This window comes from Entelurus aequoreus, linkage group LG13, assembly GCF_033978785.1.
Source record: "Entelurus aequoreus isolate RoL-2023_Sb linkage group LG13, RoL_Eaeq_v1.1, whole genome shotgun sequence".
Lineage (NCBI taxonomy): Eukaryota > Metazoa > Chordata > Actinopteri > Syngnathiformes > Syngnathidae > Entelurus > Entelurus aequoreus.
In genome coordinates, this window is record NC_084743.1 from 1066135 (window position 1) to 1077981 (window position 11847).

The 11847-nt window shown below is 46.0% G+C and overlaps 1 protein-coding gene across 1 annotated transcript in view; it reads right to left on the reverse strand.

Moving 5' to 3' along the window:
* The window catches only part of LOC133663045 (HHIP-like protein 1), a 55813-nt gene that overhangs the window by 30480 nt on the left and 13486 nt on the right, over positions 1 to 11847 (reverse strand). Inside the window, exons 2-5 of the mRNA XM_062067226.1 lie at positions 9383 to 9647; positions 7376 to 7655; positions 5351 to 5476; positions 1088 to 1231 (exon numbers count right to left, since the gene is read on the reverse strand). Of these exons, the coding sequence (XP_061923210.1) occupies positions 1088 to 1231; positions 5351 to 5476; positions 7376 to 7655; positions 9383 to 9647 (815 nt within the window). The remainder of the gene's footprint in view (positions 1 to 1087; positions 1232 to 5350; positions 5477 to 7375; positions 7656 to 9382; positions 9648 to 11847) is intronic.

The following is an 11847-nucleotide window of genomic DNA, read 5'->3' on the forward strand; positions in this document are numbered from 1 at the left end:
TATTTAATTTAATTTAATTTTAATTTAATAAAATCTATTTTTTTTAGCACCCCCAATTATTATATATCGTATGGTAGTTTGTAAAAATAACAATAAAAACTGCAATATCTGCATGTCACCTGGACTTCAAAGCAAGTTATCCATCAATTTGTACGTACAAAAACAAAATAACCAAATACATAGGCAATAATGAGGCGATTATACTTTTATATTCCTCCAACCTCCGAGGACAAAGCTACGAACAATGGGAGACCGGGCTTTCTGCTCCGCCGCTCCCAGTCTGTGGAACGCTCTCCCTGACCACCTGAGGGCACCACAGACTGTGGATGCTTTTAAAAAAGGCTTAAAAGCCCTTCTTTTTTAAAAAGCCTTTTTTTTTAGACATATGCATACTAGTTACAGCTATTTGGTTGTTGTAGTTTTTATTTGTATTTATTTATTTATTATCTTTTTATTAATTTTTATTTTTTTAATACACTGTAGCACTTTGAGATTGTTTACTCAATGTAAAGTGCTTTTTTTTACAAATACAATCTATTATTATATTCTTACATTCACTGTTACAAGCGGCCCTCTGAGGGCAGCCATGAAAACAATTTCGACAAAAATTAACTATTTGAGAAATCAGACTAATTCGTACATGTAAACGTAGTGAGTAATGGCGTTGTAATGTACATAGAAGTAATGCTATGAGTTGTTACTAGAAAAATAATAAACGCCGTTTTTCCGAACCCTGATTATGAACAATATGTATGAGGAAATACACATTATTGGGCTAATTACATTTTATTTCAGGACTTAGTATTCATCCTGTCTTCTTCACCATGTCAAAAAAAATATAATAAAGCAATTCAGAATGTTCAAATTCCTGTCTAAATATTATTTAAAACTGCAATGATATGGTAGACAAACAGCTTAAGGGAAGCATAGTCATTTTGATAATTATAAAGGAAGACTTTCTCCACACTAAGTCTCTACTTTCAGTTTGAACGAACGCAGGTATTTAGTAATTACTAACCACGACTCAGACTAAAAACTTCAAACATTTATAACCACAAGCTCGCATAATAGCGGGGTTGGTACTCACTTGTTCTGCGAGTTGCCGAATTTTCCAAAAGGGTCCCCGGCTCGACCGCCGTCCCCGATAAATATGTACAGGTATCCGTCGTGGCCAAACAAAAGCTGACCCCCGTTATGATTGGACGCTGGTTGTTCCACTTCGAGGAGGGTCCTGCGTTACAAAAAAAAGTAGGATTCACTTCTGTTAGAATAATTGTTTGTAAGTTATCACAAAATCTTTGTGTTACATTTGAGTGTCTGGTGGGAAGACAAACCTACCAAGAGTAAGGCTCGTAAAACTCCACTGTGTAGGGGGAAAGCAAGATGAAGGTGTTCCTGTGTTCTTTCATATATGGTAATCAACAAAAGATATTGTTCTAACCCCAGGACTTCAAAGCGGGGAGAAGACAGGATCTGCCCAATTTCCAGACGACCTCTTTTTGAACCTCCTTTTCGAACTGGTTTACGAACGTCTTTTTGAACTATTTTACGACCTCTCCTTTTGAACTGTTCGGTAACCAAAAGCGAGGCTGTTTACGACCCAATTCCCTCTGGAAGCAGCGGAGGTCATGTGGTCGGAGAAAGTCAAATAAAGAACGAGGAGTACAATCTTTGGCCAGAGCGTGCTGAGATACTGTGCAAGGGTACAGTGTACAGGCGACTCTCCTCAAAATGTAATCCGAATTGAATTCTGTCTCTGTTTAATTCTTTGCCTCTTGTCTTGTTTAATAGATGTCATCAGTGTTTGAACCTGACAACTTCATTTGAACAATGCACAGAGAAAATAAATATAATTACCGTATTTTTCGGACCATAGGGCGCACTGTTGATGAGTGGGTCTATTCAAGTCTATTTTATAGGCGCATTAAAGGGGTCATATTAGGATTTTTTTTTTTCTCCATTTAAAACACTTCTAAATAACATGTGATGGTGGTTATTTGGTCAAAATGTTGCATAGATTATGTGTTAGAATAATTGTTTCTAAGTTATCACAAAAACTTTGTGTTACATTGAGTGTCTGGTGAGAAGACAAAAGCTGTCTTTGAAACCTACCAAGAGTAAGGCTCGTAAAACTCCATTGTGTAGGGGGGAAGCAAGATGAAGGTGTTCCTGTGCCTTTCAGGTATTAGAATCGAACAGAAATATATTGTCTTTCCCAAGGACTGTGGAAGCGAGGAGGATGCAGGACCGGAGTCCCCTCCAGGCGACCCCTTTTTCAACTGTTTTACGAACGTCTTTTTGAACTGTTTTACGAACCTCTTTTTGAACTCGTTTACGACCTTTTCTGTGAAGTGATTACAACCTTTTCTTTTGAACTGTTCTGTAAGCAAAGGCAATGCTGTTTACGACCCACGTCCCTTTGGAAGCAGCTGCGGTCATGTGGTCACAGAAATTCCCAAGGACTGTGGAAGCGAGGAGGATGCAGGACCGGAGTCCCCTCTAGGCGACCCCTTTTTCAACTGTTTTACGAACGTCTATTTGAACTGTTTTACGAACGTCTTTTTGAATTCAATTACGACCTTTTCTTTTGAACTGTTCTGTAAGCAAAGGTAATGCTGTTTACGACCCACTTCCCTTCTGGAAGCAGCTGCGGTCATGTGGTCAGAGAAATTCCCAAGGACTGTGGAAGCGAGGAGGATGCAGGACCGGAGTCCCTTCCAGGCGACCCCTTTTTCAACTGTTTTACGAACGTCTATTTGAACTGTTTTACGAACGTCTTTTTGAATTCAATTACGACCTTTTCTTTTGAACTGTTCTGTAAGCAAAGGTAATGCTGTTTACGACCCACTTCCCTTCTGGAAGCAGCTGCGGTCATGTGGTCAGAGAAATTCCCAAGGACTGTGGAAGCGAGGAGGATGCAGGACTGGAGTCCCCTCCAGGCGACCCCTTTTTCAACTGTTTCACGAACGTCTATTTGAACTGTTTTACGAACGTCTTTTTGAAGTCGTTTACGACCTTTTCTTTTGAACTGTTCTGTAAGCAAAGGCAAGGGTGTTTACGACCCACTTCCCTTCTGGAAGCAGCTGCGGTCATGTGGTCAGAGAAATTCCCAAGGACTGTGGAAGCGAGGAGGATGCAGGACCGGAGTCCCCTCCAGGCGACCCCTTTTTCAACGGTTTCACGAACGTCTATTAGAACTCGTTTACGACCTTTTCTGTGAAGTGTTTACAACCTTTTCTTTTGAACTGTTCTGTAAGCAAAGGCAACGCTGTTTACGACCCACGTCCCTTTGGAAGCAGCTGTGGTCATGTGGTCAGAGAAAGTGTAATAAAGGAGGAGTTGTACAATCTTTCGCCAGAGTGTGCTGGAGATTGTACAAGAGTACAGTGTCCCGGCGTCTCTCCTCAATTGAGTCCAAATTGAATTCTGTCTCTGTTTGATTTACAGATCGCTTTCTGACCGTCTCTTCAGGATGCACCGTTCTGTGGGCGCTCTTATTTACGTGGCTCCGCTTGGACAGCGTCTTCTGCCTGTCATTTTTGTTGTTTTTAGCGCTTCCATAGCGAGGCTACCGACAGATATAAGTGAGAACTGTTTGCTACTTTGCATTACCAATGGCAACAGCGGAGGATGGATGCCCCACAACAAGAGGTTCGAGGAAAAAGAAGGTGCCTTTTTGAATACAATGGCGGACGCGCGCAAATTTTCAGGACATATGCAGATCCCAAATACACATCAGCGGTTCGTTTGGCATGATATTGCGAAACAAAGCGCCAGAAAATCTGAGAAATCAGCACCTCCAAGTCCGAGTCTATGGTTCTCGCCCGGAAAAGGGTGGAGTGCCATCTCCGGGTTGGGGAGGAGACCCTGCCCCAAGTGGAGGAGTTCAAGTACCTCGGAGTCTTGTTCACGAGTGAGGGAAGAGTGGATGGTGAGATCGACAGGCGGATCGGTGCGGCGTCTTTAGCAATGCGGACGCTGTATCGATCCGTTGTGGTGAAGAAGGAGCTGAGCCGGAAGGCAAAGCTCTCAAGTTACCGGTCGATCTACGTTCCCATCCTCGCCTATGGTCATGAGCTTTGGGTTATGACCGAAAGGACAAGATCACGGGTGTAAGCAGCCGAAATGAGTTTCCTCCGCCGGGTGGCGGGGCTCTCCCTTAGAGATAGGGTGAGAAGCTCTGTCATCCGGGAGGAGCTCAAAGTAAAGTGGCTGCTCCTCCACATGGAGAGGAGCCAGATGAGGTGGTTCGGGCATCTGGTCAGGATGCCACCCGAACGCCTCCCTAGGGAGGAGTTTAGGGCACGTCCGACCGGTAGGAGGCCACAGGGAAGACCCAGGACACGTTGGGAAGACTATGTCTCCCGGCTGGCCTGGGAACACCTCGGGATCCCCCGGGAAGAGCTGGACAAAGTAGCTGAGGAGAGGGAAGTCTGGGCTTCCCTGCTTAGGCTGCTGCCCCCGCGACCCGACCTCGGATAAGCGGAAGAAGATGGATGGATGGAAAGCGCCAGAAAATGTCTCCTTATAGGTGCCATTTTGGGGTCCTTATACACACACCATAATAACACCATATGTTGAAGCACAGTACGTCTGACTACTGTAGCCGTAATGCGCCGACAATCCATCAAGTGGTGCGGCTTCATAGCTTACCAAAGTCGTTTTAAAACATTTTGACAGATTTTTGGGCGCGGTGTGTAGTATTCTATATTTTAAATAAGACATTACATTTTTGGTGTTGCTTGCTGATCATTTATTGAACAGGCGTCAACCTGCAGTCCACGCGTATCTCTTATGTGTGACTGCCATCAACTGGTTCACTTATCATTACACCATGTACCAAATGAAATTGCTTCGAGGTCGGTAAGCACAACCAGAATGTATCCGGCGCACCGGCTTAAAAGGCGCACTGTCGATTCTTTAGAAAATGAAAGGATTTGAAGTTAAAGTAAAAGTAAAGTAAAGTTAAAGTTAAAGTACCAATGATTGTCACACACACACTAGGTGTGGTGAAATTTGTCCTCTGCATTTGACCCATCCCCTTGATCACCCCCTGGGAGGTGAGGGGAGCAGTGGGCAGCAGCGTAGCCGCGCCCGGGAATCATTTTTGGTGATTTAACCCCCAATTCCAACCTTTGATGCTGAGTGCCAAGCAGGGAGGTAATGGGTCCCATTTTTATAGTCTTTGGTATGACCCGGCCGGGGTTTGAACTCACAACCTACCGATCACAGGGCGGACACTCTAACCACTAGGCCACTAAGTAGGTCAGGCCACTGAGTGCGCCTTGTAGTCCGAAAAATACAGTCCGTTGTTACACATTCTCACAGCACAATGTTGTTTCCCGCTCACCTCTCTGAGGAGTGGTCAAGTTGGTTGTCGTCGTACGTTGACAGTGTGAACTCGCTGATGCGTATCCTCTCCTCCTTCTTGACGGACACCGAGTAGTAAACGTAGGCCTTTCTGACCGTGGTAAACCTGAACACAAGTACGCAATCAACCTAGGACCATTCTGTTTTCGAAAGAAAACTTCATTGAGTGCTGCATGTTTGACGGTCCTGTATTTTTGAGTCCGAGTACAGAGAGGAAGTAGAACATCTGGTGGATTGTTGCAAAAGCAAAAAGACCAAGGAGATGGTGGTGGACTTCGGGAAGTTCAGACACCCCCCCTACCTCCTACACATCAGAAGAACAGCTGTGAAAATGATCTCCAGTTTCCAGTATCTTGGGCTTCATCTATCCAAAGACCTCACCTGGGGCCATAACGATTCTTGTCTGCCAAGAAGGCACAGTTCCTGGACTAGGGGGGCTCATGTATTAAGTGTGCGCACGCATAAAAACCTATCATACGCACTTTTTCACGGAAAAGTTGAGATGTTTCAAGAGTGACCTAAACGTGGAAATGTGCGACGCTAAAGCCAATTTCACGGCTGGCGTACGCACAAACATTTACAGGCTATGGAGAGAGGGTATGCAAACCCTGGTCGTCCGCATGAGAGACGAGTGTTCCAAAAGCCCAGCTAAAAGCCAGGGCTGGCTAACTCGACAGCCAGGACACTCTTGAAGTCGTCGGGGAGTGAGGTGTACTGGCGGTCCGCCGTTACACTCAACCCCCTAAAGCTCACTCTCATCCAGGTTACGGCACTACTGTAACCCAGGTGTTTCGGGACCCTGCCTTTAGTCCCGTTCCGCACGGGGATGCGAACCCTGGTCGTCCGCATGAGGCCAGTGTGCTGACCACCAAGCTAAAAGCAGAGACTGGCTAATTCAGCAGCTAGGACACTCTTGAAGTTGTCGGGGAGTGATGTTTACTAATGTACACATGGCCTAGCTATACTGCCGGTCCGCTGTTACACTCACCCCCTAAACCTCACTCTTATTCGGGTCACGGCACTACTGTAACCCAGGTGTTTCGGCACCCTGCCTTTAGTCCCATTCCGCATGGGTATGCAAACCCTGGTCGTCCGCATGAGAGACGAGGGTTCCAAAAGCCCAGCTAAAAGCCAGGGCTGGCTAACACAGCAACCAGGACACTCTTGAAGTCGTCAGGTAGTGAGGTGTACTGGCGGTCCGCCGTTACACTCACCCTCCTAAACCTCACTCTCATCCGGGTCACGGCACTACTGTAACCCAGGTGTTTCGGCATCCTGCCTTTAGTCCCATTCTGAACGGGGATGTGAACCCTAGTCGTCCGCATGAGAGACGAGGGTTCCAAAAGCCCAGCTAAAAGCCAGGGCTGGCTAACACAGCAACCAGGACACTCTTGAAGTCGTCAGGGAGTGAGGTGTACTGGCGGTCCGCCGTTGCACTCACCCTCCTAAACCTCACTCTCATCCGGGTCACGGCACTACTGTAACCCAGGTGTTTCGGCACCCTGCCTTTAGTCCCATTCCGAACGGGGATGTGAACCCTGGTCGTCCGCATGAGGTGAACGTGCTGACCACCAAGCTAAAAGCCGAAACTGGCTAATTCGGCAGCCAGGACACTCTTGAAGTCATTGGGGAGTGAGGTTTACTAAGGTACGCATGGCCCGGCAATACTGGCGGTCCGCAGTTACACTCACCCACTAAACGTCACTGTCATCCGGGTCACGGTACTACTGTAACCTAGGTGTTTCGGCACCCTGCCTTTAGTCCCATTCCGCATGGGGATGCGAACTCTGGTCGTCTGCATGAGGCGAACTTGAAGCAGAGACTGGCTAATTCGGCAGCCAGGACACTCTTGGAGTCGTCAGGGAATGAGGTTTACTAACTTACACATGGCCCAGCCATTAGACTGGCTTACAAAAACCTTGGACGCTAATCGTCGTCTATGTGCAAAATCTATGGACTTAGATTTGACTACGAAAATTGTATTGTGTACTTGAACCGTGCCAACCTAGGGTGCAGGGCTATGCAGAGGAACCCCCTCTCATCTCCAGCCCAAGGCGACGTCAGGACAGCGCGCGTGAGATTGAGGAACGGACGGTCGATCCTGGAGCCGTTGGCCAGATACACCCACACGTAGCCCAGCTGCTCGGCCACGAAGAACCGATGTGTTCCGTCATCTGCGTGGATCATAGCCACCGGGTTGCGGAGTCCATTCGCCACCTCCTGCAAACACAACTCCAGACAGCCTTCGGAATCCGCTCGCACCGAACCCAGGTTGGCATTTAGTTCTGTCCAAGGGCGAGAGCAGTGGGATATTATTGACATTGGAAGGGTTAATACGGGAAACAACAACAACAACCCAGGCGAACAACTCCAAATATGCTGATTGCTGGCATCACAGAAACATGTTGTTGCTTGTTGACCGTTTGTGACATAATGAAGTTTGTTTAACAGCAGATGTTCAGACAGGTTTTTACATTGCCATGGTATTTAAATCACAGGTACTTGTTCTGGCTCATCCTCATTCATTGTGAGCAATGTCTCGGTTTGGTTCTTACCACGGTTGCCAACCGCCCCTTGAAATAACAAATCCGTATTGAACTTTCAGGGGACGCACTTTGTCCTGTATTTTTAATGATCGTGAGAATAAAAGATATCAATAGATTTCATCGTATGACAACAGATCATATCGTGTCACCTATTCAAATAATTGACTTGTTTGCTTTCTCTTTGTTTTGCCTTGCCAGCTAGAGTTTTCTGTCTAGTTTCTGGCAAGCACACTCCAAGTGAGACTTTTCTATGGCAGAGAAATCGTGAAAGTTCAAAGATTGTTTTTGTCAGACAGGGAAGCTACATGTGGCTATTACATCCGTGCTAACTTATTGGTAATGCTAGCTCACTATTTTAGAAGTGTGATTTACCAGCTCTGTTCTCCCTCTTTGTTGTAGAAAGTTTGATCATATTACGCCTATAGTGGCTCACCTGCACTGGCTTCCTGTGCACTTAAGATGTGACTTTAAGGTTTTACTACTTACGTATAAAATACTATATGGTCTAGCTCCCTCCTATCTCGCCGATTGTATTGTAACATATGTCCCGGCAAGAAATCTGCCTTCAAAGAACTCCGGCTCATTAGGGATTCCCAGAGCCCCCAAAAAGTCTGCGGGCTATAGAGCGTTTTCTATTCGGGCTCCACAACTATGGAATGCCCTTCCAGTAACAGTTAGAGATGCTACCTCAGTAGAAGCATTTAAGTCCCATCTTAAAACTAATTCGTATACTCTGACCTTTAAATAAACCCCCCTTTTAGACCAGTTGATCTGCCGTTTCTTTTCTTCTCTGCCCCCCTCTCCTTCGTGGAGGGGGGGGCACAGGTTCGGTGGCCACGGATGAAGCACTGGCTGTCCAAAGTCGGGACCCGGGTTGGACCGCTCGTCTGTGCATCGGTTGGGGACGTCTCTGCGCTGCTGACCGGTCTCCGCTCGGGATGGTCTCCTGCTGGCCCCACTATGGACTGGACTCTCCCTATTATGTTAGATCCACTATGGACTGGACTCACAATATTATGCTAGATCCACTCGACGTCCATTGCACCGGTCGCCCAGGGGGGGAGGGTCCCCACATCTGCGGTCCCCTCAAAGGTTTCTCATTGTCCCATTGGGTTGAGTTTTTCCTTGCCCTGATGTGGGATCTGAGCCGAGGATGTCGTTGTGGCTCGTGCAGCCCTTTGAGACACTTGTGATTTAGGGCTATATAAGTAAACATTGATTGATTGATTGATTGATTGAGGATAGTGACACTACACTTTGTGATAGTGATACTACACTTTATGATAGTGACTCTACACTTTCTTTATAGTGACACTACATTATAATAGTGACACTACACTTTATCATAGTGAAACTAAACTTTGATGGTGACACTACACTTTATGATCGTGACACAGCCCTCCATAATACTGTAATACTGCCAACCCTAAATCTTACTGAACTTAAACCACATAAAACCGACTTACCCGTGTTAGACAAGACGTTAGGGTAGCAGTATTGTTTATCCTTCAGCTCCAGAAATTCACAGAACCTTCTCTGGTCTTCTTCTATTGTGGCGGTCAGGTTTGAAAACTGTCCCGGGCTCCCGTGGTCCTCCAGGAGGAGACTCAGTGTGTACCTACACTGGTGCCAGTAGTCTTGACAATAGTTGCCACACAGTCCGGGCAAGACCCGCATGGGTGTGTTTGCGTCTTCGGCGTCGTACAGGTGGGCAGCGTATGGAGAGCACTCCTGCACGGGGATGAAAAATGTCGATTAGTTCATTTTGAACTGTTAGAGCAGGGGTGTTCAAAGATCAACAAAGTACCAAGGCGGTCTTTGAATGCTCCATTTTTACTACCGTCCTGCAGACAATGTGAGTATATTGGATCAATGACCTTTCAAAGTACTTAGAAAAAATAGCACAGCATTTACTTTTATAACAAAATCCAAACAACCTTCCCTAGTCATGGTGCAAAAATAAAAATGCCCACAAGATGTCATAATATCAACAATGTGAGTATATTGGATCAATGACCCTTCAAAGTACTTTGTAGAACAGCATTTACTTTTATAGCACAATCCAAACAACCTTCCCAAGTCATGGTGCAAAAATAAAAATGCCCACAAGATGTCATAATATCAACAATGTGAGTAGGGACGGCGTGGCGAAGTTGATAGAGTGGCTGTGCCAGCAATCGGAGTGTTGCTGGTTACTGGGGTTCAACTCCCACCTTCTACCTTCCTAGTCACGTCCGTGGTGTCCTTGGGCAAGACACTTCACCCTTTGCCTCTGATGGCTGCTGGTTAGCGCCTTGCATGGCAGCTCCCGCCATCAGTGTGTAAATGTGTGTGTGAATGGGTAAATGGGGAAATACTGTCAAAGCGCTTTGAGTACTGTTGGAAGCCATATCCATATTTAAGTGTTACTTCTTTCTAAAAACTCCTATAGTCATATTTACATCAGCTAATGTCTCGTGTGGTACAAAGTGCTTGGATTCGAGTGTCCTTGGTTAGAGTCAGAGCGATGTCTTTGTTGAGACTGCCATTACATTCCTGAGATACGGAGCACAGCTAGACGGGGGAAACAGCAGGTGGGGGGCAGGAGAAGGAGGAAGTAGACAGGAGTTCCGGGGTTTTGGTAGACCGATCTGGACCGGGCTAGGGAACGCTTGGGTGCTGGATTGGTCTCAGGTTTGTCCTCTAAGCTTGGAGAATAAACCACAAAATACCAACTTCTGCCTGGTGATTGAATATAAACAACAGCATATTGCCATAAAAAGAATCTGGGAGAGACTAGCAATTTGAATTCCCCATTGGAGGAATGCTGGTCAACGCAACAGTACCTTGAATGTAGAAAAGCGCTATACAAGTATAACCCATTTATCATTTCATTTATTTATATTGGATCAATGACCCTTCAAAGTACTTTGGAAAAATAGCACAAAATTTACTTTTATAACACAATCCAAACAACCTTCCCAAGTCATGGTGCAAAAATAAAAATGCCCACGAGATGTCATAATATCAACAAAGTACCAAGGCGGTCTCTGAATGCTCCATTTCTGCCGAACTGCAGACAATGTGAGTATATTAGATTCATGACCCTTCAAAGTACTTGGCAAAAATAGCACAGCATTTACATTTATAACACAATCCAAAAAACCTTCCCAAGTCATGGTGCAAAAAAAAAAATTGCAACTAACATAAAGGTCAACACACATGGTCACACATAACCTGCTCAGGAGGGAACAGGTGGTAGAGGTAAACGGCACCGTGCCCCCCTCCCCCCCCCCCCCCCCCCCCTCTCAGTGAGCTGTGGAGTCCCCCAAGGCAGTATATTGGGACCTTTACTGTTCCTAATATACATAAATGACTTGTCATCGGCATGCGACTGTGAATTGTTCTTGTTTGCAGATGACTCTGCCTTGCTGGTATCCGGCAAGGACAAGTCACAGGTGGACAAAATCCTCAGTGCTGAGCTCTGTAGAACTTGCACCTGGCTCGCTGACAACAAGCTATCCATACACTTGGGTAAAACGGAATCCATCCTGTTTGGGTCCCACATCAACCTTAAGAAAGTCAATGACTTCACCATAAAAGTAGGTGACATTGTTATCACCAGGAAAGATGAGGTCACCTACCTAGGTTCCATTCTAGAGGCTAACCTTTCCTGTGATAAAATGGCAACCAAGGTAATCAGAAAGGTTAACCAACGAACGAGATTTCTCTACAGAATCTCCTCTCTGGTCAACAAAAGCACCTTGAGGATTCTGGCGGGAACTCTCGTTCAACCCTTTTTCGATTACGCATGCACCTCCTGGTACCCTAGCACCTCCAAAACCCTCAAATCTAAACTCCAAACATCTCAGAACAAGCTAGTCAGGTTACTTCTAGACCTCCACCCCAGATCCCACCTCACTCCTACCCACTTCTCTAAAGTGGGCTGGCT